The following is a 24,754-nucleotide window of genomic DNA, read 5'->3' as shown; positions in this document are numbered from 1 at the left end:
TAACAAAACTCAATTTCCCTCGGGATCAATAAAGTGTGTCTGTCTGTCTGTCAGTGCAATCGTTTTACAGAGATGATCACCAGTCGAGCTTTAATTCCCACTGCTGTCTGTAAGCAGTTTGTATGTTCACCCTGTGACTGTGTGTTTCTTTTGGGTGCTCCATTACATAGAAACATAGAAAATAGGTGCAGGAGTAGGCCATTCGGCCCTTCGAGCCTGCACCGCCATTTATTATGATCATGGCTGATCATCCAACTCAGAACCCCGCCCCAGCCTTCCCTCCATACCCTCTGATCCCCGTAGCCACAAGGACCATATCTAACTCCCTCTTAAATATAGCCAATGAACTGGCCTCAACTGTTTGCTGTGGCAGAGAATTCCACAGATTCACCACTCTCTGTGTGAAGAAGTTTTTCCTAATCTCGGTCCTGAAAGGCTTCCCCTCTATCCTCAAACTGTGGCCTCTCGTTCTGGACTTCCCCAACATCGGGAACAATCTCCCTGCATCTAGCCTGTCCAATCCCTTTAGGATTTTATACGTTTCAATCAGATCCCCCCTCAATCTTCTAAATTCCAACGAGTATAAGCCTAGTTGATCCAGTCTTTCATCATATGAAAGTCCTGCCATCCCAGGAATCAATCTGGTGAACCTTCTTTGTACTCCCTCTATGGCAAGAATGTCTTTCCTCAGATTAGGGGACCAGAACTGCACACAATACTCCAGGTGTGGTCTCACCAAGGCCTTGTACAACTGCAGTAGTACCTCCCTGCTCCTGTACTTGAATCCTCTCGCTATAAATGCCAGCACATTTCCCTCCCACATTCCAAATGGTTAACCGTTAGGGCTAGTACATTTTGGAGATGTCACCAGAGCCATGGTGACACTTGCAGGCTGCCCCCAGCACATCCTTGCTACTTTGATTTGACACAAGCCATCCATTTCATTGTATGTTTCGTTGTACATGACAAAAAAGCTAATATTTTCTCACTGTTTCAAAACAACATTCAGTGATCATTAGCAACACCTTTATTTTTAAGAGAGGCAGTGAACAACCCAATGTGATGTTCGACAATAAGTAGTTGGAAAATCAGGGTGGAAGTAGTCATACAGCCCTGCAGGAGGAGGTGGACAAGGCAGAAACTTCAGGGGCACTTAAAAAAACTCTTAGATAGGCACATGGATGGTAGAACAATGAAGAGCTGTATAGGAAGGAAAGGTTAAATTGATCTTTTTATAGGTTTAAAGTTTTATTGTGTTCAGTTCAGGTCACCTCATTATAGGAAGGATGTGGAAGTTTTACAGAGGGTGCAGAGGAGATTTACCAGGATGCTTCCTGGATTAGAGAGCGTGTCTTATGACAGAAGGTTGTTCAAGCTGCGTCTTTCTTCTTTAGAGAAGAGAAGGATGAGAGGTCACTTGATCAAAATGTACAAGATGATAAGGAGCATAGATTGAGTGGACAGCCAGAGACATTTCCCCAGGATGGAAATGTCTAATAGGAGGGGGTATTATTTTAAGGTGATTGGAGGAAAGTAGAAAAAGAAATGTTAGAGGTATGTTTTCTGCACAGAGAGTGGTGGGTGTACGGAACACCTTGCCAGGGGTGATATTAGAGGCAGATACATTAGGGACATTTAAGAGACTTGTAGATAGGCACATGGATGATAGGAAAATGGTAGACTATGTAGAAGAGAAGGGTTAGATTGATCTTAGCGAAGGTTAAAAGGTCAGCACAACATTGTGGGCTGAAGGGCCTTACAGTGCTGTAATGGTCTGCTAATACTAAATGCCGATGCATTTATAAACACTCATATTACAACATGCTTTGCCTTTTGCTGTCTGCTGTAAAGTCAACATGGTTATTTACTGTTCACTGTGATGAAAATTAAATTGTATGTCACATGTTCACTTAAAAATCATTTAATATTCATGAGAAAGAAATGCACTGTTACTTGACAAATGTTGGTTTATATTTTTATAGGATGAATCAGAAATCAAAACCAACATGATTCGTGAAACACACATCAAAGTTGCTGGTGAACGCAGCAGGCCAGGCAGCATCTCTAGGAAGAGGTACAGTCGACGTTTTGGGCCGAGACCCTTCGTCAGGACTAACCAAAAGAAGAGCTAGTAAGAGATTTGAAAGTGGGAGGGGGAGGGGGAGATCCAAAATGATAGGAGAAGACAGGAGGGGGAGGAATGGAGCCGAGAGCTGGACAGGTGATTGGCAAAAGGGATACGAGAGGATCATGGGACAGGAGGTCCAGGGAGAAGGAAAAGGGGGAGGGGGGAGAAAAAAACACTGTACCTCTTCCTAGAGATGCTGCCTGGCCTGCTGCGTTCACCAGCAACTTTGTTGTGTGTTGCTTGAATTCCCAGCATCTGCAGAATTCCTCGTGATTCATGAAAGGCAGCTGTGGCATGGTTTGTTTGCAGGTGCATCTCACTCACCGGGTTGAACTCCAGGGGGCGGGAGAATCGAATAAACATCATGTCGATATTTAAATCTTGGGAAAATTCCACTATCTTTTAAAATCATTTTTATGGGGTTATACTCCATGTTGATGACATTCCACTCAAAGGCCTTCTTGCAAGACGGGCTCGAGAGGCGAGCAGTGCATTTCCTGTCTCATGCTGTGAACTGACTGTAGTGATCTATCTCAGCGTGAGAGAATTACAACACTACATATTTAACCTTCCCCTTTCCTCTTCTTCAATTCCTCACTCTGGCTTCTTACCGCTTCCCCTCACCTCCCTGGTGTCCTTCTGCCCCCACCCCCCACTTTCACTTATGGTCCCTTCTCCTCTCAGATTCCACCTTCTCCAGCACTTTACCTTTCCAACTATCACCTCCCAGTTCTTTCATCCTCCAGTCCCCACTCACCTGGCTTCACCCATCACCTTCTAGCTTGTCCACGGTCCCCTGCTCTGCGTTAGCTTGGCTTCATCCCCTTCATTTCCAGTCATGATGTAAGGCCTCCACACACAACATTGACCGTCTATTCATCTCCACAAACACTGACTGACTGACTGACGGAGTTACTCCAGCATTTTCTATATGTTGCAATGCAGTATGTATCCGACTCCCTGAGTGAAATGAGTGCAGTAAGCCACACTCAGCATGAGAAGTTAACACCAGTACTGGTTCACAGGCACATCACAAGCTGGGCGGGACACAGAGAGGGCAGCATAGACATGGGAGGTAATGACAGAGGAGTACAGACAGGGGAGTACAGACAGGGACAGTACAGGCAGGACAGTACAGGCGGGGACAGTACAGACAGGGGAGTACAGACAGGGACAGTACAGGCAGGACAGTACAGGCAGGACAGTACAGGCGGGGACAGTACAGACAGGGGAGTACAGACGGGGACAGTACAGGCAGGACAGTACAGACGGGGACAGTACAGGCAGGACAGTACAGACGGGGACAGTACAGACGGGAGTACAGACAGGGACAGTACAGACGGGGACAGTACAGGCAGGACAGTACAGACGGGGACAGTACAGGCAGGACAGTACAGACGGGGACAGTACAGATGGGGATAGTACAGGCAGGGAAGTACAGACGGGGACAGTACAGACAGGGGAGTACAGACGGGGACAGTACAGACGGGGACAGTACAGATGGGGGAGTACAAACGGGGACAGTACAGATGGGGGAGTACAGACAGGACAGTACAGACGGGACAGTACAGATGGGGGAGTACAGACGGGGGAGTACAGGCAGGACAGTACAGACGGGAGTACAGACAGACAGGGACAGTACAGACGGGGACAGTACAGGCAGGGAAGTACAGACGGGGACAGTACAGACGGGGACAGTACAGACAGGACAGTACAGACGGGGACAGTACAGACAGGACAGTACAGACGGGGGAGTACAGACAGGACAGTACAGACGGGGACAGTACAGACGGGGACAGTACAGATGGGGGAGTACAGACAGGACAGTACAGATGGGAACAGTACAGACGGGACAGTACAGACATGGGATTACATCTGTGTGAAGTGCACCCAGCTGCAGCTCCTTGAAGACAGGATCTGTAGTTACAGCTTGATGACCTGCGGCTTGTACGGGAGGGTCAGGAGATAATCATCGGAGAAACAGGGAAGTAGTCAATCTGAAGTTGCAGGAGGCAGGTAGCTGTGTGACTGGCGGGAGAAATGGAAATGTGAAAAGGAAGTTGGTGGAAAGCATCCCTGTGGCCATTCCCGCAATAAGCATACTGTTTTAGATAGTGTTGTGGGGGATGGCATCCCAGGGGAATTCCACGGACCCGATTCACCGGCACTGAGTATGGGTCTGAGGTGCAGAAGGGAAGGAGTGAGAAGAGGGGACCGGTCGTGATAGAGGGAGAAAAGAGGAGCGGTAGTGCCGGGGGAGAAGAGGGGAGCGGTAGTGATAGAGGGAGAAGAGGGGAGATGTAGTGATGGGGGAGAAGAGGGGAGCGGAAGTGATAGGGGGAGAAGAGGGGAGTTGTGATGGAGGAGAAGAGGGGAGCGTTAGTGATAGAGGGAGAAGAGGGGAGCAGTAGTGATAGAGGGAGAAGAGGGGAACGGTAGTGATAGAGGGATAAGAGGAGAGCCGTAGTGATGGGGGAGAAGAGGGGAGCGGAAGTGATGGAGGAGAAGAGGGGAGCGGTAGTGACGGGGGAGAAGAGGGGAGCGGTCGTGATAGAGGGATAAGAGGGGAGCCATAGTGATGGGAGAGAAAGGGCAGCGGTAGTGATAGATGGAGAAGAGGGGAGCGGTAGTGATAGGGACAAGAGGGGAGCAGTAGTGACGGGGAGAAGTGGGGAGTGATAGTGATGGGGAGAAGAGGGAGTGGTAGTGATAGAGGGAGAGGAGGGCAGTTGTAGTGATGGGGGAGAAGAGGGGAGTGGTAGTGATAGAGGGGGAAGAGGGGAGCGGTAGTGATCGAGGGAGAAGAGGGGAGCGGTAGTGATCGAGTGAGAAAGGGGGAGTGGTAGTGATGGGTAGAAGAGGGGAGCGGTAATGATGGGGGAGAAGAGGGGAGCAGTAGTGACAGAGGGAGAAAAGGGGAGTGGTAGTAATGGGGAGAAGAGGGGAGTGGTAGTGATAGAAGGAGAAGAGGGGAGTGGTAGTGATGGGTAGAAGAGGGGAGCGGTAATGATGGGGGAGAAGAGGGGAGCGGTAGTGATAGAAGGAGAAGAGGGGAGTGGTAGTGATAGAAGGAGAAGAGGGGAGTGGTAGTGATGGGGGAGAAGAGGGGAGTTGTAGTGACGGGTAGAAGAGCGGAGCGGTAGTGATGGGGGAGAAGAGGGGAGTGGTAGTGACGGGTAGAAGAGGGGAGCGGTAGTGATCGAGGGAGAAGAGGGGAGCAGTAGTGACGGGGAGAAGAGGGGAGCGGTAGTGATAGAGGGAGAAGAGGGGAGCGGTCGTGATAGATGGAGAAGAGGGGGGCAGAAGTGATAGGGGGAGAAGAGGGGAGTTGTAGTGATGGGGGAAAGAGGGGAGCGGTAGTAATGGGGAGAAGTGGGGAGCGATAGTGATGGGGAGAAGAGGGAGTGGTAGTGATAGAGGGAGAGGAGGGGAGTCGTAGTGATGGGGGAGAAGAGGGGAATTGTAGTGATGGGGAGAAGAGGGGAGCGGTAGTGATAGAGGGGGAAGAGGGGAGCGGTAGTGATCGAGGGAGAAGAGGGGAGCGGTAGTGATAGAGGGAGAAGAGGGGAGCGGTAGTGATGGGGAGAAGAGGGGAGCGATAGTGATAGAGGAAGAACAGGGGAGTGGTAGTGATAGAAGGAGAAGAGGGGAGTTGTAGTGATAGAAGGAGAAGAGGGGAGTGGTAGTGATGGGGGAGAAGAGGGGAGTTGTAGTGACGGGGAGAAGAGGGGAGTTGTAGTGATGGGGGAGAAGAGGGGAGCGGTAGTGATAGAGGGGGAAGAGGGGAGCGGTAGTGATCGAGGGAGAAGAGGGGAGCGGTAGTGATAGAGGGAGAAGAGGGGAGCGGTAGTGATGGGGAGAAGAGGGGAGCGATAGTGATAGAGGAAGAACAGGGGAGTGGTAGTGATAGAAGGAGAAGAGGGGAGTTGTAGTGATAGAAGGAGAAGAGGGGAGTGGTAGTGATGGGGGAGAAGAGGGGAGTTGTAGTGACGGGGAGAAGAGGGGAGTTGTAGTGACGGGGGAGAAGAGGGGAGCGGTAATTATGGGGGAGAAGAGGGGAGCGGTAGTGATTGAGGGAGAAGAGGGGAGCGTTAGTGATGGGGGAGAAGAGGGGAGTTGTAGTGACGGGGAGAAGAGGGGAGTTGTAGTGACGGGTAGAAGAGGGGAGCGGTAGTGATCGAGGGAGAAGAGGGGAGCGGTAGTGATAGAGGGAGAAGAGCGCAGCGGTAGTGATGGGGGAGAAGAGGGGAGCGTTAGTGATGGGGGAGAAGAGGGGAGCGGTCGTGATAGATGGAGAAGAGGGGAGCGGTAGTGATGGGGGAGAAGAGGGGAGCGGTAGTGACGGGGGAGAAGAGGGGAGCGGTAGTGACGGGGGAGAAGGGGGAGCGGTCGTGATACAGGGAGAAGAGGGGAGTGGAAGTGATAGGGGGAGGTGGGGAGCGATAGTGATGGGGAGAAGAGGGGAGTGGTAGTGATCAAGGGAGAAGAGGGGAGCGGTACTGATGGGGGAGAAGAGGGGAGCGGTAGTGATGGGGAGAAGATGGGAGCGATAGTGATAGAGGAAGAACAGGGGAGTGGTAGTGATAGAAGGAGAAGAGGGGAGTGGTAGTGATGGGGGAGAAGAGGGGAGCGGTAGTGATGGGGGAGAAGAGGGGAGTTGTAGTGACGGGGAGAAGAGGGGAGTTGTAGTGATGGGTAGAAGAGGGGAGCGGTAGTGACGGGGGAGAAGGGGGAGCGGTCGTGATACAGGGAGAAGAGGGGAGCGGAAGTGATAGGGGGAGAAGTGGGGAGCGATAGTGATGGGGAGAAGAGGGAGTGGAGGGGAGTCGTAGTGATGGGGAGAAGAGGGGAGTGGTAGTGATAGAGGGAGAAGAGGGGAGCGGTAGTAATAGAGGGGGAAGAGGGGAGCGGTAGTGATCGAGGGAGAAGAGGGGAGCGGTAGTGATCGAGGGAGAAGAGGGGAGTGGTAGTGATGGGGAGAAGAGGGGAGCGGTAGTGATGGGGGAGAAGAGGGGAGCGGTAGTGATAGAGGGAGAAGAGGGGAGCGGTAGTGATGGGGAGAAGAGGGGAGCGGTAGTGATGGGGAGAAGAGGGGAGCGATAGTGATAGAGGAAGAACAGGGGAGTGGTAGTGATAGAAGGAGAAGAGGGGAGTGGTAGTGATGGGGGAGAAGAGGGGAGTTGTAGTGACGGGTAGAAGAGGGGAGCGGTAGTGATGGGGAGAAGAGGGGAGCGGTAGTGATGGGGAGAAGAGGGGAGCGATAGTGATAGAGGAAGAACAGGGGAGTGGTAGTGATAGAAGGAGAAGAGGGGAGTGGTAGTGATGGGGGAGAAAAGGGGAGTGGTAGTGATGGGGAGAAGAGGGGAGCGTTAGTGATAGAGGGAGAAGAGGGGAGCGTTAGTGATGGGGGAGAAGAGGGGAGCGGTAGTGATGGGGGAGAAGAGGGGAGCGGTAGTGGCGGGGAGAAGAGGGGAGCGTTAGTGATAGAGGGAGAAGAGGGGAGCGGTAGTGATGGGGGAGAAGAGGGGAGCGGTAGTGATGGGGGAGAAGAGGGGAGCGGTAGTGATAGGGGAGAAGAGGGGAGCGGTGGTGATGGGGGAGAAGAGGGGAGTTGTAGTGACGGGGAGAAGAGGGGAGTTGTAGTGACGGGTAGAAGAGGGGAGCGGTAGTGATCGAGGGAGAAGAGGGGAGCGGTAGTGATAGGGGAAAAGAGGGGAGTGGTAGTGATGGGGGAAAAGAGGGGAGCGGTAGTGATCGGGGACTCAGTAGTCAGGGGAACAGACTGGAGATTCTGTGGACATGAACGGGACACCTGGATGGTATACTGCCTCCCAGGTGCCAGGTTTAGGGACATCTCAGATCATGTCCACAAACACTGCAGGGTGAGGGTGAGCAGCCCATGTCTTGGTACATATTGGTATCAGGGACGTAAGAAGGAAAAGCAAAGAGGTCCTGAAAAGAGAACTTAGAGAGCCAGGTAGAAAGCTGAAAAGCAGGACCTCCAGGGTAGTAATCTCTGGATTGCAGCCTGTGCCACACTCCAGTGAGGGTAGAAACAGGATGATTTGCCAGATTAATACGTGGCTGAGAAACCGGTACAGGATGCAGAGTTTCAGGTTTTTGGATCGTTGGGATCTCTTCTGGGGGAGGTATGACTTGTTCAAAAGGGTTGCACCTGAAACCAAGGGGGACCATTCTTCATGTGGGCAGGTTTCTTAGAGCTGTTGGGGAGGATTTTAAAATAATTTGGCAGGGGTGTGTGGAGTGGAGTGGAGGGATTCAGTTTAGGACAGATGGTTAAAAAAAAACAAAGATAACGTGCAGACTGTCCAGAAGGGCGGGCAAATGATAGGTCAAAATTGTAGCCATCAGGGTGAGTATCAGTCCGTTGGGGATACAAAATCAGATACAGCACTCAGTGTGTTATATCTCAATGCGTGGAGTATAAGAAATAAGATGGATGATCTTGTTGTACTATCACAGATCGTCAGGTATGATATTGTGGCCATCACTGAATCGTGGCTGAAGGATGGTTGTAGTTGGGAGCACGTTGTATCGGAGGGATAGGAAGGTAGGCAGAGGGGGTGGCCTGGCTCTGCTGGTAAAGAATGGCATCAAATCAGTAGAAATGTGTGACATAGGATCGGAACGTGAATCCTTGTGGGTTGAGTTAAGAAACTGCAAGGGTTGGTAAGTTGATGGAACAGATCCTGAGAGACAGGATTTATGAAAATTTGGAGAGGCATAATATGATTAGGAATAGTCAGCATGGCTTTGTCAAGGGCAGGTCTTGCCTTACGAGCCTGATTGAATTTTTTGAGGATGTGACTAAACACATTGATGAAGGTAGAGCAGTAGATGTAGTGTATATGAATTTCAGCAAGGCTTTCATAAGGTACCCCATGCAAGGTTTACTGAGAAAGTAAGGAGGCATGGGATCCCAGGGAACATGGCTTTGTCTCCTATGGGCAAGCCAGTTCTGGATCCACAAAGAGTGGTTGTAGACGGGTCATATTCTGCATGGAGGTCGGTCACCAGTGGTATGCCTCAGGGATCTGTTCTGGGACTCCTACTCTTCGTCATTTTCATAAATAGGTTAGTAAATTTGCTGATGACACAAAGGTTGGGGGTGTTGTGGATAGTGTGAAGGGCTGTCAGAGGTTATAGCGGGATATTGATAGGATACAAAACTGGGCTGAGAAGTGGCAGATGGAGTTCAACCCAGGTAAGTGTGAGGTGGTTCATTTTGGTAGTTCAAATATGATGACAGAATATAGTATTAAAGGTAAGACTCTTGGCAGTGTGGAGGATCAGAGGGATCTCGGGGTCCGAGTCCATTGGACACTCAAAGCTGCTGCGCAGGTTGACTCTGTGGTTAAGAAAGCATACGGTGCATTGGCCTTCATCAATTGTGGGACTGACTTTAGGAGCCGAGAGGTAATGTTGCAGCTATATAGGACCCTGGTCAGATCCCACTTGGAGTACTGTTCTCAGTTCTGGTCACCTCACTACAGGAAGGATGTGGAAACCATAGAAAGGGTGCAGAGGAGATTTACAAGGATGTTGCCTGGATTGGGGAGCATGCCTTGTGAGAAAAGGTTAAGTGAACTCTGCCTTTTTTCCTTGGAGTGATGGAGGATGAGAGGTGACCTGACAGAAGTGTAGAAGATGATGAGAGGCATTGATCATGTGGATAGTCAGAGGCTTTTTCCCAGGGCTGAAATGGCTATCACGAGAGGGCACAGGTTTAAGGTGCTGGGAAGTAGGTACAGAGGAGATGTCAGGGGTAAGCTTTTTATGCAGAGAGTGGTGAGTTTGTGGAATGGGCTGCCGGTGACGGTGGTGGAAGTGGATACGATAGAGTCTTTTAAGAGACTCCTGGAAAGGTACATGGAGCTTAGAAAAATAGGGGCTATGGGTAACCCCAGTAATTTCTAAGGTAAGGACATGTTCGGCACAGCTTTGTGGGCCGAAGGGCCTGTATTGTGCTGTAGGTTTTCTATGTTTCTATGTATCTGCTGCTCACTTTCCCTAATAAGCTGTAGGTCATCAAGCCCCAGCCCCAGATCCCCAACACGGTCTCTCAGGAGCTGCATCTCGGTGCACCTGGCGCAGTTATGGCCACTTGGGAGACTGGAAGATTCCCAGAATTCCCACATCTGACACCCAGAGCAAAGTACTAACCCGACAGACATGCTCTCTTTCCCTCAAAAAAAATGCAAGGAAAAAAAAACGAAGTCTACTTACCCACTTACCTTGCCGAAGCCCGAATGAGGCAAAGCCCTACCACTCTGGCTCAGATCACTCCTTTGATGACCGCTCCACTATGCAGTGTCTTCCTTTTATGCTTGAACCTTCCCAGCTCTCCAACTCACGAATGGTGCGCCGGTTATAGCCGAGTTCCTGTGAAGCTTTCCCCTTTTAAACTTCGCTCCCAGACCCGTGCGCCACCTCCTCTCCCATAATTCTCCAACTCATAGTTATAGCCCAGGATGCACACAGGATAGTACAGATATGAGAGTACAGACAGGGGTGCACAGACAGGGGAGGACAGAGAGGAAATACAGACATGGGGTTATCGACAGGACATGAAGGACAGGAGAGTACAGACAGGACAGCAACAATGGGATTACAGACAGAGGAGTACTGACAGGACAGTACAGTCACAGCAGCACAGACAAAGACAGGAACCTTCTCTCCATCTAGACAATAGTCCGTACTATTGCTCCTTTTCCCAATGAAGCACAGACAGGACAGTAGAGACAATGGAGGACAGATGGGACAGCACAGACAGGACAGGATATCACAGACCATATAGTCCAGATGGCTGAGTAGAGACAAGGGAGCCCTGACACAAAGGTACTGACAGGGGAGAACCACCAGGACAGTAAGACCATAAGGCATAGTAGGAGAATTAGGCCATTCAGCCCACTGAGTCTGCTCTGCCATTCCATCATGGTTGATTCCTGATTCCACTCAATCTCATACACCAGCCTTCTCACCATAACCTTCAATGCCCTGACCGATCAGGAAACTATCAACTTCTGCTTTAAATATACCCATGAATCTGGCCTCCACCACAGCCTGTGGCAGAGCATTCCACAGATTTACTACACTCTGCCAGCAAAAAATTTCTCCTTAACTATGGTTGTCCCTCAATTTTGAAGTTGTGCCCTCTAATTCTGGATACCCCCACCATAGCAAACACAAGACCATAAGATATAGGAGCAGCCGTAGGCCATTCGGCCCATCGAGTCTGCTCCACCATTCAATCATGGCTGATCCAATTCTTCCAGTCATCCCCGCTCCCCTTCCTTCTCCCCATACCCTTTGATGCCCTGGCTAATCAAGAACCTATCTTTCTCTGCCTTAAATGCACCCAATGACTTGTCCTCCACAGCCGCTCGTGGCAACAAATTCCAGATTTACCATCCTATGACCAAAGTAATTTCTCTGCATCTCTGTTCTAAATGGACGTCCTTCAATCCTGAAGTCATGCCCTCTTGTCCTAGACTCCCCTACAATGGGAAATAACTTTTCCATATCTAATCTGTTCAGGCCCTTTAATGTTCAGAATGTTTCTATGAGATCCCCCCTCATTCTCCTGAACTGCAGGGAATACAGCCCAACAGCTGTCAGACATTCCTCATATGGTAACCGTTTCATTCCTAGAATCATTCTAGTGAATCTCCTCTGAACCCCATATCCTTTCTAAAATAAGGAGACCAAAACTGCACACAATACCCCAAGTGTGGTCTCACTAGTGCCTTATAGAGCCTCAAGATCACATCCCTGCTCTTATACTCTACACCTCTAGAAATGAATGCCAACATTGCATTCGCCTTCTTCACCACTGACTCAACCTGGAGGTTAACCTTTAGGGTATCCTGCACAAGGACTCCTAAGTCCCTTTGCAGCTCTGCATTTTGAATACTCTCCATATCTAAATATTAGTCCAAATATCTAAACATCCTCTCCCCATCCACCCTATCTAGTCCTTTCAACATTTGGTATGTTTCAAAGAGATCTCCCCATATTCTTCTAAATTCCAGTGAGTACAGGCCCAAAGCGACCAAATACTCCTCGTATGTTAACCTCTTCATTCCTGAAATCATCCTCATGAACCTCCTCTGGACTCTCTGCAATGATAACACATCCTTTCTGAGGTATGGGGCCCAACACTGTTGACAATACTCCAAGTGTGGCCTGACTCTTGTATTATAAAGGCTCAGCGTTATCTCCTTGTTTTTATATTCTATTCCTCTTGAAATAAATGATAACATTGCATTTGCCTTCTTTACCACAGACCAAACCTGCAAGTTAACCTTCTGCGAGTCTTGCACGCGGACTCCTTAGTCTCTCTGCACCTCTGATATTTGAACCTTCTCCTCATCTAGATAATAGTCCGCACTATTGTTCCTTTTACCAAAATGCATTCCCATACATTTCCCAATACTGTATTCCATCTACCATTTTTTTTGCCTATTCTTCCAATTTATCTAAGGCCTGCTGCAATCTCATTGCTTCCTGAGAACTATCTACCCCTCTACCTATCTTCGTATCATCCCCAAATTTTGCTAGAAAGCCATCAATTCCTTTACCTAAATATTGACGATCAATGTAAAACGTAGCAGTCCCAATACTGACCCGAGGAACACCACTAGTCATTGGCAGCCAACAAGAAATGGCCCCTTTTATTCCCACTTGCTGTCTTCTGCCTCTCAGCCATTTCTCAACCATGCCTGTATCTTTCCCGTAACGCCATAGGATTTTATCTTATTAAGCAACCACATGTTTGGCACCTTATCAAATGTCTTCTGAAAATCCAAGTAACTGACATCCACTGCCTCTCATATGTCCACCCTGCTTGTTACTTCCTCAAAGAACTCGAACAGATTTGTCAGGCAAGATTTCCTTTACAGAAACCATGCTGACTTTGACTTATTTTTATCATTAGTCTCCAAGTACCTCAATCTCACCCTGAAAAATAGACTCCAACACTTTCCCAACCACTGAGGTTAGGCTAAATAGCCTATAATTTCCTTCCTTTTGCCTTCCTCCCTTCTTAAAGGGTGGAGTGACCATTGCAATCTTTCAGTCCTCTGGAACCATTCCAGGATCAAATGATTCTTGAAAGATCATGACCAATGCATCTGTTATCCCTTCCGCAACCTCTCTCAGGACTCTGGGATGTTGTCTATCTGGTCCAAGTGACTTATCCACCTTAAGATCTTTGAGTTTGCCTCAGACTTTATCCTTTGTAGGAGCAATGGCCTTCACTTCTACTCCCTGATACTCAAGGACCTCTGGCACACTGCTAGTGTCTTCCACAGTGAAGACAGATGCAAAGTATCCATTTAGTTCATCTGCCATTTCTTTGTCCCCCATTACTACCTCACCAGCATCATTTTCCAGTGGTCCAATATCAAGTCTCACCTCGTTTTTACTCTTTATATAACGGAAATAACTAGTATACCCAGGATAGTACAGATATGACAGTATAGCAAGGAGAGTACAGATAGTCTAGTAGATTATAGACAGGACAGTCCAGTCAGCAGAGTACAGACAAGACAGAATAGACAGGGGAGTACAGACAGGATAGTCGAGACAATGGAGCATTGACAGTACAGTAAAGACAGGACAGGGGAGTACAGGCAGTGGAGTACAGACGGGAATACAGACAGGTCAAAATAGAGAAGACAGTACAGACAGGAGTACAGATGGGAGTACTGACAGGGGAGGACAGACAGTGGAGTACAGACAGGATAGTACAGATGGGGGAGTACAGACAGGGGAGTAAGGACAGGACAGAACAGTACAGACAGGGGAGAGAAGATAGGACAGTAGAGATGGGGGAGTAAAGACAGCACAGTACAGACAGGGGAGTACAGATGGGAGTACTGACAAGCAAGTAAAGACAGGACAGTACAGACAGGAGTACAGATGGGAGTACTGACAGGGGAGGACAGACAGTGGAGTCCAGACAGGATAGTACAGATGGGGGAGTACAGACAAGGGAGTAAGGACAGGACAGAACAGAGAGGACAGTACAGACGGGGGCGGGAAGATAGGACAGTAGAGACGGGGGAATAAAGACAGCACAGTACAGACAGGGGAGTACAGGCGGGAGTACTGACAGGGGAGGACAGACAGTGGAGTCCAGACAGGATAGTACAGACAACAGGAATTCTGCAGATGCTGGAAATTCAAGCAACATACATCAAAGTTGCTGGTGAACGCAGCAGGCCAAGCAGCATCTATAGGAAGAGGCGCAGTCGACGTTTCAGGCCGAGACCCTTCGTCAGGACTAACTGAAGGAAGAGTGAGTAAGGGATTTGAAAGTTGGAAGGGGAGGGGGAGATGCAAAATGATAGGAGAAGACAGGAGGGGGAGGGATAGAGCCGAGAGCTGGACAGGTGATAGGCAAGAGGGGATATGAGAGGATCATGGGACAGGAGGTCCGGGAAGAAAGACAAGGAGTGGGGGGTGACCCAGAGGATGGGCAAGCGGTATATTCAGAGGGACAGAGGGAGAAAAAGGAGAGTGAGAGAAAGAATGTATGCATAAAAATGAGTAACGGATGGGGTACGAGGGGGAGGTGGGGCCTTAGCGGAAGTTAGAGAAATCGATGTTCATGCCATCAGGTTGGAGGCTACCCAGACGGAATATAAGGTGTTGTTCCTCCAACCTGAGTGTGGCTTCATCTTTACAGTAAAGGAGGCCGTGGATAGACATGTCAGAATGGGAATGGGATGTGGAATTAAAATGTGTGGCCACTGGGAGATCCTGCTTTCTCTGGCGGACAGAGCGTAGATGTTCAGCAAAGCGGTCTCCCAGTCTGCGTCGGGTCTCACCAATATATAAAAGGCCACATCGGGAGCACCGGACGCAGTATATCACCCCAGTCGACTCACAGGTGAAGTGATGCCTCACCTGGAAGGACTGTTTGGGGCCCTGAATGGTGGTAAGGGAGGAAGTGTAAGGGCATGTGTAGCACTTGTTCCGCTTACACGGATAAGTGCCAGGAGGGAGATCAGTGGGGAGGGATGGGGGGGACGAATGGACAAGGGAGTTGTGTAGGGAGCGATCCCTGCAGAATGCCGAGGGGGGGGGAGGGAAAGATGTGCTTAGTGGTGGGATCCCGTTGGAGGTGGCGGAAGTTACGGAGAATAATATGTTGGACCCGGAGGCTGGTGGGGTGGTAGGTGAGGACCAGGGGAACCCTATTCCTAGTGGGGTGGTGGGAGGATGGAGTGAGAGCAGATGTACGTGAAATGGGGGAGATGCGTTAAAGAGCAGAGTTGATAGTGGAGGAAGGGAAGCCCCTTTCTTTAAAAAATGAAGACATCTCCCTCGTCCTAGAATGAAAAGCCTCATCCTGAGAGCAGATGCGGCGGAGACGGAGGAATTGCGAGAAGAGGATGGCGTTTTTGCAAGAGACAGGGTCTCCGCCGCATCTGCTCTCAGGATGAGGCTTTTCATTCTAGGACAAGGGAGATGTCTTCATTTTTTAAAGAACACACCCTGTCTCTTGCAAAAACGCCATCCCCTTCTCGCAATTCCTCCGTCTCCGCCGCATCTGCTCTCAGGATGAGGCTTTTCATTCTAGGACGAGGGAGATGTCTTCATTTTTTAAAGAAAGGGGCTTCCCTTCCTCCACTATCAACTCTGCTCTTTAACGCATCTCCCCCATTTCACGTACATCTGCTCTCACTCCATCCTCCCACCACCCCACTAGGAATAGGGTTCCTCTGGTCCTCACCTACCACCCCACCAGCCTCCGGGTCCAACATATTATTCTCCGTAACTTCCGCCACCTCCAACGGGATCCCACCACTAAGCACATCTTTCCCTCCCCCCCCCCTCGGCATTCTGCAGGGATCGCTCCCTACACAACTCCCTTGTCCATTCGTCCCCCCCATCCCTCCCCACTGATCTCCCTCCTGGCACTTATCCGTGTAAGCGGAACAAGTGCTACACATGCCCTTACACTTCCTCCCTTACCACCATTCAGGGCCCCAAACAGTCCTTCCAGGTGAGGCATCACTTCACCTGTGAGTCGACTGGGGTGATATACTGCGTCCGGTGCTCCCGATGTGGCCTTTTATATATTGGTGAGACCCGACGCAGACTGGGAGACCGCTTTGCTGAACATCTACGCTCTGTTCGCCAGAGAAAGCAGGATCTCCCAGTGGCCACACATTTTAATTCCACATCCCATTCCCATTCTGACATGTCTATCAACGGCCTCCTCTACTGTAAAAATGAAGCCACACTCAGGTTGGAGGAACACCACCTTATATTCCATCTGGGTAGCCTCCAACCTGATGGCATGAACATTGACTTCTCTAACTTCCGCTAAGGCCCCACCTCCCCCTCGTACCCCATCTGTTACTCATTTTTAGGCACACATTCTTTCTCTCACTCTCCTTTTTCTCCCTCTGTCCCTCTGAATATACCTCTTCCCCATCCTCTGGGTCACCCCCCACTCCTTGTCTTTCTTCCCGGACCTCCTGTCCCATGATCCTCTCGTATCCCCTTTTGCCTATCACCTGTCCAGCTCTCGGCTCTATCCCTCCCCCTCCTGTCTTCTCCTATCATTTTGCATCTCCCCCTCCCCCTCCAGCTTTCAAATCCCTTTCTCACTCTTCCTTCAGTTAGTCCTGACGAAGGGTCTCGGCCTGAAACGTCGACTGCGCCTCTTCCTATAGATGCTGCTTGGCCTGCTGCGTTCACCAGCAACTTTGATGTAGGATAGTACAGACAGTGGAGGAGACAAGATAGTACAGATGGGGGAGTACAGACAACGGAGTAAGGACAGGACAGAACAGAGAGGACAGTACAGACAGGGGAGGGAAGATATGACAGTAGAGACGGGGGAGTAAAGACAGCACAGTACAGACAGGGGAGTACAGATGGGAGTACTGACAGGGGAGGACAGACTGTGGAGGAGACAGGATAGTAAAGATGGGGGAGTAAGGACAGGACAGTACAGACGGGGGAGTAGACAGGACAGTAAAGACAAAGGAGTATGGACAGGGGAGGTGCTGACAGGAAAAGACAGACTGGGGAGTACAGACTGGACAGTAAAGACATGGTAGTTTACACAGGCGAGTACATGTTCACATGCAGAGAAGGTACACTATGCTTCTATCTCCTTCTGTAGGCTGCCACACAACAAGGTAAAAAGTTCTGCATTCAAGTTCTGAGGGAATCACTGGTGGTGATTTTCCGTCGTTTGGTAACATCCATGAATGGGAAGTAGAAAATACTCTTGCACAGAAGCACATCATTTCCTTCCCTTTAATACCATTGGTTAGTTCAAAGATTCAAAGGTTCATTTATTATCAAAGTATACAACTCTGAAATTCGTCAATTCTCCCGGTAATCATGAAACCAGGAAAGAGAAGAAAGGCAGCATGATCAGCAATCTCCAAATCCCACCTCCCTGTCAAAAAAACAAACAGAAACGGAACAGGTAGTATTCCCCAAATCCCCGCTCCTGTACAAAAACCAAGCAAAATGGATCAGGCACATCAAGCCCCAAATGCCCCTCTGCGCTGGAAAAATAAACTGAGAAAATTGGGGAAAAACACAGAATATACAAGCTATAAGACTGAAAAAAGAGTCTATAGTTCAAGTCCACATCCAAAACACAGAAATAACCTGGGCAACATCTTCTGAGTGCAGTGGTAGGCTCTCCTTTCTCCGGTACAGAGCAACCAATCAAAAGGCAAGCGGCAGCAGTCACCCTTTGCACTCGCTTCGATGCTGCAGTCTCCTTGTCGCTTTAATTGGTGAACAATGGAAGCTAAAATCTGTGAAACGGGGGTCAAACAATGTGGTAGAGAGAGATCTACATTAGGCAAATATAGGTCTATGTAAGGCATAGGTCTGTGTAAAGCAACGATGGGAAGCAGAAAATACTCTTGCACAGAAGGACATCATTTCCTTTTCCTTTAAAACCGATAATCAGTGAGAGCGTTTGTGAGAGAGAATGAGAGAGATCTATGTAGGGAAATATCCTGGGTCTGTTCTCATCACTTCACTTCTGGTCCATTCATCGAGGTATAAATAAGTATGGCTTCTCCGAGTACTCCCAATACGAGACTGGGGAGAGAACAAATAAATAACCATCCAAATTCAATCAATTGAAGATAAATACATGAGGAAAGATATTTGACATGCAGGCTAAAACACAGCAAATAAGGAGATGTGGTAGGAGCAATGGAAAGAGATTTACACTCAGTGGCCACTGTACTAGTTACCTCCTATACCTAACAAAATGGGTGTATACAGTCATAGTGAGGTACAGCAGAGAAACAGGCCCTTTAGCCCATTTAGTTCATGCTGAAACCATCTCCCTGCCTACTCCCATTGACCTGCACTGGGACCATAGCCCTCTATACCCCTACCATCCAGGTACCTATCCAAACTTTTCTTAAATGTTGAAAATGAGCTCGCATACACCACTTGTGCTGGCAGCTCGTTCCACACTCTCACGACCCTCTGAGTGAAGAAGTTTCCCCTCATGATCCCCTTAAACTTTTCACCTTTCACCCTTAACCCATGACCTCTGGTTTTGTCCCACCCAACCTCAGTGGAAAAAGCCAGCTCGCATTAATCCTATCTATACCCCTTATAATTTTGTATAGGTACATCTCTATCAAATCTCCTCCCAATCTTCTATCATGGTTTCTAACCACGATGTTATTCCATCTATCATTTTCATTCTCTGTCTGCCTCTGCTTCTTTTTCCTTCCAGCTTTCCAGTTGTAACTAAATGTTCTAATGTCTCTCTTCGCATGATGTGTCCAAAGAATTTTGATTGCTGTTTTCTGATTTTTTTAAGTAATGTATGTTTTGTTTTCGTTCTCTGTAGTCCTCCCGGGAGGGGGGGAGAAGATGGCGGCGCAACAACAGCGTGCGCGGCCACGTCGGTGATGAATATCTGTTATTTGTCAAGTAGGGGACTGTGCACAATTCTGATTTGATGGAGACAGACGTGAAAGCACAGCGGAACATCTGGAAAACTTCTGAAATGTCTGCTTTGTTACCGCTGCTTCTGTGTGGTAACTGGAATCTCTGGAGCTGAAGGCCCCGAAATCCTCGGCTTTGCATGTTTCAGCGGCTGGGGAGAGGTCGAAGGCGATCAGCAGAGGATGGCGCTCGGGAGGCTGTATCGGAGAGGCTGCTCGGAAGCTCGGAGCTGGGAGTTTTCAGATGGATGGACTCAGGGTCTGCTGGGGTCAGCTGCTTCCAAGGTACCGGCAAGTTGACGGAGCCTGGAGGTTTATGGCAGGGAGTTTCTCCCTTTTGCCGCCTGCTATCGGGGACTCGGGAGTCGATCAACTCGGAACTTTGAGAACTTTTTTTTACTGTGCCTATGGTCTGTTCTTTATCAAATTATGGTATTGCTTTGCACTGCTGTAACTATATGTTATAATTATGTGGTTCTGTCAGTGTTAGTCTTTGGTCTGTCTTGTTTTCTGTGATATCACTCCGGAGGAACATTGTATCATTTCTTAATGCATGTATGCATTTCTAAATGACAATAAGAGAGGACTGAGTGTTCTCATAATCTAAAAAAAATCTAAAAAACTTCTTCGTTGGTTATCCTGTCCGTGTACGATATGCATAGCATTCTTCTGAGGAACCACATTTCTGCTGCATTGATTCTTTTTTCAATTGCATTTGTGATGGTCCATGACTCGCAGCCGTACATCAATATAGGAAGAATGTAGCAGCTCAGAGTTCTAAAGCAGATGTCAATTGCTATTTTCTTGTTTGTTAGGATGTTTCTCATTTCTGTAAATGCTGTTCTTGCCATTGCTATTTTTGCCTTTATGTCTGTTTCACATTTGCCATCAGATGTTACCCATGATCCAAGGTACTTGAAGTTGTGAACATGTTTCAGGATTTCATTTCCCAATACGATCCTACAGTTTGAGATATCAGGTTTCTTTGATATTACCATTACTTCAGTTTTCTTTTTGTTTAAGGTTAGGCCAAGTCTTTTGTCTATACAGTCCGACCCTATTCAATATTTCCTTTTAACTCAGGTCCTCCAGACCTGGCAATATACTTGTAAATTTTCTCTGCACTCTTTCAACCTTGTTTACATCTTTCCTGTAGGTAGGTGACCAAAACTTCACAGAATACTCTGAATTAGGACTCACCAACATCCTATACAACTTCAACATTACATGCAATCTCCTGTACTCAATAAAGCAATTTATGAAAGCCAATGTGCCAAAAGTTTTTTGTATGACACTATCTACATGTGAAGCCACCTTCAACAAATTATCCTAGATCCCTTTGTTCTACCACACTCCACAGTGCCCTACTGTTCACTGTGTGAGATTTAACCTATCTGGTCCTGCTGAAGTGCAACACCTCGTACTTGTCTGGCCCTGGGGATTTATCTACCTTGATTTGCCTCAGGATAGTAAACACTTCCTCCCCTGTAATCCGTACTGTGTCCATGAAGTTGATGCCACTTTGCCTTACTTCTAGAGACCCTGTGTCTATCTTCTGAGTAAATACAGATGCATAAATTGTATTCAAGATCGCCCCCATCTGATTTGGCTCCACATGTAAATTCTGGTCTTCCAGAGGATCAATTTTGTCTCTTACAATCCTTTTGTTCTTAACATATCCGCAGAATCCCTAAGGATTCTTCTTTACCCTGTCTACTACATAAACAGGAGAAAATGTGCAGATGCTGGATTCTAAGCAACACACACAAAATGCTGGAGGAACTCAGCAGGTCAGGTGGCATCTATGGAAATGAATAAATAGTCGATGTTTTGGGCTGAGACCCTTCAGCAGGACTGAAGAAAAAATGATGAGTAGAGTTAAAAGGTGGGGGAGGGGGAAGGGAGAAACACAAGGTGATAGGTGCAACTGGGGGGTGGAATTGAAGTAAAGAGCTGGGAAGTCGATTGGTGAAAGAGATACTGGGCTGGAGAAGGGGGAATCTAACAGGAGAGGCCTGAAGGCCATGGGAAAAAGAAAAGTGGGGAGGAGCACCAGAGGGAGGCGATGGGCAGGCAAAGAGATAGAGGGAAAGACGGAAAAGGGGACGGGGAATGGTGAGGGAGAAGGAGGAGGAATTACCGCAAGTTCAAGAAATCTATGTTCATGTCATCAGGTTGAAGGATACCCAAATGGAATACAACGTGTTGTTCCTCCAACCTGAGTGTGGCCTCATCACGATATCAAAGGGGGCCATGGATAGACATTTTGGAATGGGAATGGGAAGTAGAATTCAAATATGTGGCCACTGGGAGATCCCACTTTTTCTGGCGGATGGAGAGTGGTACTCGGCGAAGCAGTCTCCTAATCTACATCAGGAGCCATAAGACATACTATAGGAGCAGAATTAGGCCATTCAGCCCATCATCTGCTCCGCCATTCCATCATGGCTGATCCCAGATCTCACTCAACCCCATACACCTGCTTTCTTGCCATATCCTTTGATGCCCTGACCGAAGAAGAAACTATCAACTTCCGACTTAAAATATACCCACGGACTTGGCCTCCACTACAGTCTGTGGCAGTGTGTTACACAGATTCACTATTCACTGGCTAAAAAGATCCCTCCTTACCACTATTCAAAAAGGTTGTCCCTCAGTTTTGTGCCTGTGCCCTCTAGTTCTTGATAACCCACTACAGGAAGCATCCTCTCCACGTCCACCCTGCCTAGTCCGTTCAACATTCGATAGCTTTCACCGAGGATCCCCCCTGCCCCAGTATTCTTCTAAATTCCAGTGAGTACAGGCCCAAAGTTGGCAAACACTCCTCATATGTTAACCCCTTCATTCCCAGAATCATCCTCATGAACCTCCTCTGGGCTCTGTCCAATGACAACACATCCTTTCTGAGATATGGGGCCCTAAACTGTTGACAATACTCCAAGTGTGGATTGACTAGTATCTTATAAAGGCTCAGTACTATCTCCTTGCGTATATTCTATTCACCTTGAAATAAATGCCAACATTGCATTTGCCTTCTTTACAATAGACTCAACCTATATATTAACCTCTGGGAGTCTTGCACGAGGACTCCTAACTCCCTCTACACCTCTGATGTTTGAACCTTCTCCCCATTTAGATAATAGTCCACACTATTGTTTCACTTACCAAAACGTATTATCATGTATTTCCCAACACTGTATTCCAACTGACACTTTTTTGCCCATTCTTCCAATTTATCAAAGTCCTGCTGCAATCGCATTGCTTCCTCACTACCTAGGCCTCCACCTATCTTCATATCATCCACAAACTTTGCCACAATAATATTCCATTCTCTAAATCACTGACAAAAAATGAGAAAAGCAACAGTCCCAATACTGACCACCGAGGAACGCCACTAGTCACCGGCAGCCAAAGAGACAAGGCTCCTTTTACTCCCGCTCACTGCCTCCGGCCTGGCAGCCATTCCCCTACCCATGCCAGTATATTTCCTGTAACGCCATAGGATTTTATCTTGTTAAGCAGCCTCATGTGTGGCACCTTATCAAATGACTTCTGAAAATCCAAGTAAAATCCACTGCCTCTCCTTTGCCCACCCTGTTTGTTACTTCCTCAAAGAACTATAACAGATTTGTCGGGCAAGATTTCCCTTGAGAGAAACCATGTTGACTTTGATTTATTTTATCAATAGTGTCCAAGTACCTCGAAACCTCATCCTTAATAATAGATTCCAATGCTTTCCCAACTTCCTTTCTTTTTCCTTTCTCCCTTCTTAAAGAGTACAATCAGCTTTGCAATCTTCCAGTCCTCCGGACCATGCTAGAATCAAGTGATTCTTGAAAGATCATGACCTGAGATCTGTTATGTCTTCAGCAACCTTTCTCAAGACTTTGGGATGTAGTCTATCTGGTCCAAGTGACTTATCTACCTTTAGACCTTTGTATTTGCTTAGCACTTTTTCCTTTATAATATCAATGGCATTCACTCCTGCTCCCTGACACTCATGGACCTCTGGCACACTGCTAGTGTCTTCCACAGTGAAGACAGACGCAAAGTACCCATTAAGTTCATCTGCCATTTCTTTGCTCCTCATTACTACCTCACCAGCATTATTTTCCAGTGGTCCAATATCAACACTCACCAACCCCCTCCCCCACTTTTACTCTTTATATAACTGAAAAAACACTTGGTACCCTGCTTTATAATATTGGCTAGTCTGCTCTCATATTTCATCTTTGCCCTTCTTAATAGTTTTTTTAGTTGCTTTTTATTGGATTTTAAAGGCTTCCCAATCATTGAACTTCCCACTCACTTTTGCTACCTTTTATGTTCTTTCCTTGGCCTTTAGGCCATCTTTAGCTTCTCTTGGGAGCCATGGTTGCCCACCCTTGTGATTTGAGAACAACTTTTTTTGTGGGACATATCTATCCTGTGCCTTGTGAATCATTCCCAGAAACCTCAGCCACTACTGCTCTGCTGTCATCTCTGCCAGTATTTTCCTCCAATCCACCTGGGCAAGTTCCCCTCTCATGCCTCTGTAATTCCCTTTATTTCATTGTGATTCTGATACATGTAACTTATGTTAGTAGGGAAGTGGTGTTAGGTAAATTGAGGGGATTGAAGGCAGATAAATCCCCAGGGCCAGATGGTCTGCATCCTAGAGTGCTTAAGGAAGTGGCCCAAGAAATAGTGGATGCATTAGTGATAATTTTTCAAAACTCGTTAGATTCTGGACTAGTTCCTGAGGATTGGAGGGTGGCTAATGTAACCCCACTTTTTAAAAAAGGAGGGAGAGAGAAACCGGGGAATTATAGGCCGGTTAGCCTAACGTCGGTGGTGGGGAAACTGCTGGAGTCAGTTATCAAGGATGTGATAACAGCACATTTGGAAAGCGGTGAAATGATCGGACAAAGTCAGCATGGATTTGTGAAAGGAAAATCATGTCTGACGAATCTCATAGAATTTTTTGAGGATGTAACTAGTAGAGTGGATAGGGGAGAACCAGTGGATGTGGTATATTTGGATTTTCAAAAGGCTTTTGACAAGGTCCCACATAGGAGATTAGTGTGCAAACTTAAAGCACACGGTATTGGGGGTAAGGTATTGGTGTGGGTGGAGAATTGGTTAGCAGACAGGAAGCAAAGAGTGGGAATAAACGGGACCTTTTCAGAATGGCAGGCGGTGACTAGTGGGGTACTGCAAGGCTCAGTGCTGGGACCCCAGTTGTTTACAATATATATTAATGACTTGGATGAGGGAATTAAATGCAGCATCTCCAAGTTTGCGGATGACACAAAGCTGGGTGGCAGTGTTAGCAGTGAGGAGGATGCTAAGAGGATGCAGGGTGACTTGGATAGGTTGGGTGAGTGGGCAAACTCATGGCAGATGCAATTTAATGTGGATAAATGTGAAGTTATCCACTTTGGTGGCAAAAATAGGAAAACAGATTATTATCTGAATGGTGGCCGATTAGGAAAAGGGGAGGTGCAACGAGACCTGGGTGTCATTATACACCAGTCATTGAAAGTGGGCATGCAGGTACAGCAGGCGGTGAAAAAGGCGAACGGTATGCTGGCATTTATAGCGAGAGGATTCGAGTACAGGAGCAGGGAGGTACTACTGCAGTTGTACAAGGCCTTGGTGAGACCAC

General features: G+C 48.0%; 1 protein-coding gene across 7 annotated transcripts in view; it reads right to left on the bottom strand.

The window, feature by feature from the left end:
- Positions 1-17,085: 17,085 nt before the first annotated feature.
- LOC134356433 (transmembrane protein 241-like) overlaps positions 17,086-24,754 on the bottom strand; it is a 219,683-nt gene continuing 212,014 nt past the window's right edge. For 5 of the 7 annotated variants that reach the window (XM_063067382.1, XM_063067398.1, XM_063067390.1 and 2 more), the window contains one exon: positions 17,086-18,238. In XM_063067382.1, coding sequence (XP_062923452.1) covers positions 18,169-18,238 — 70 coding nt within the window. In that variant the 3' untranslated portion in view covers positions 17,086-18,168. The remainder of the gene's footprint in view (positions 18,239-24,754) is intronic. The other 2 variants (XM_063067412.1, XM_063067420.1) reach the window with 1 other exon arrangement.

Source organism: Mobula hypostoma, chromosome 1 (assembly GCF_963921235.1).
Source record: "Mobula hypostoma chromosome 1, sMobHyp1.1, whole genome shotgun sequence".
NCBI classification, from domain to species: domain Eukaryota; kingdom Metazoa; phylum Chordata; class Chondrichthyes; order Myliobatiformes; family Myliobatidae; genus Mobula; species Mobula hypostoma.
This window is presented reverse-complemented; position numbering and strand designations above follow the sequence as displayed.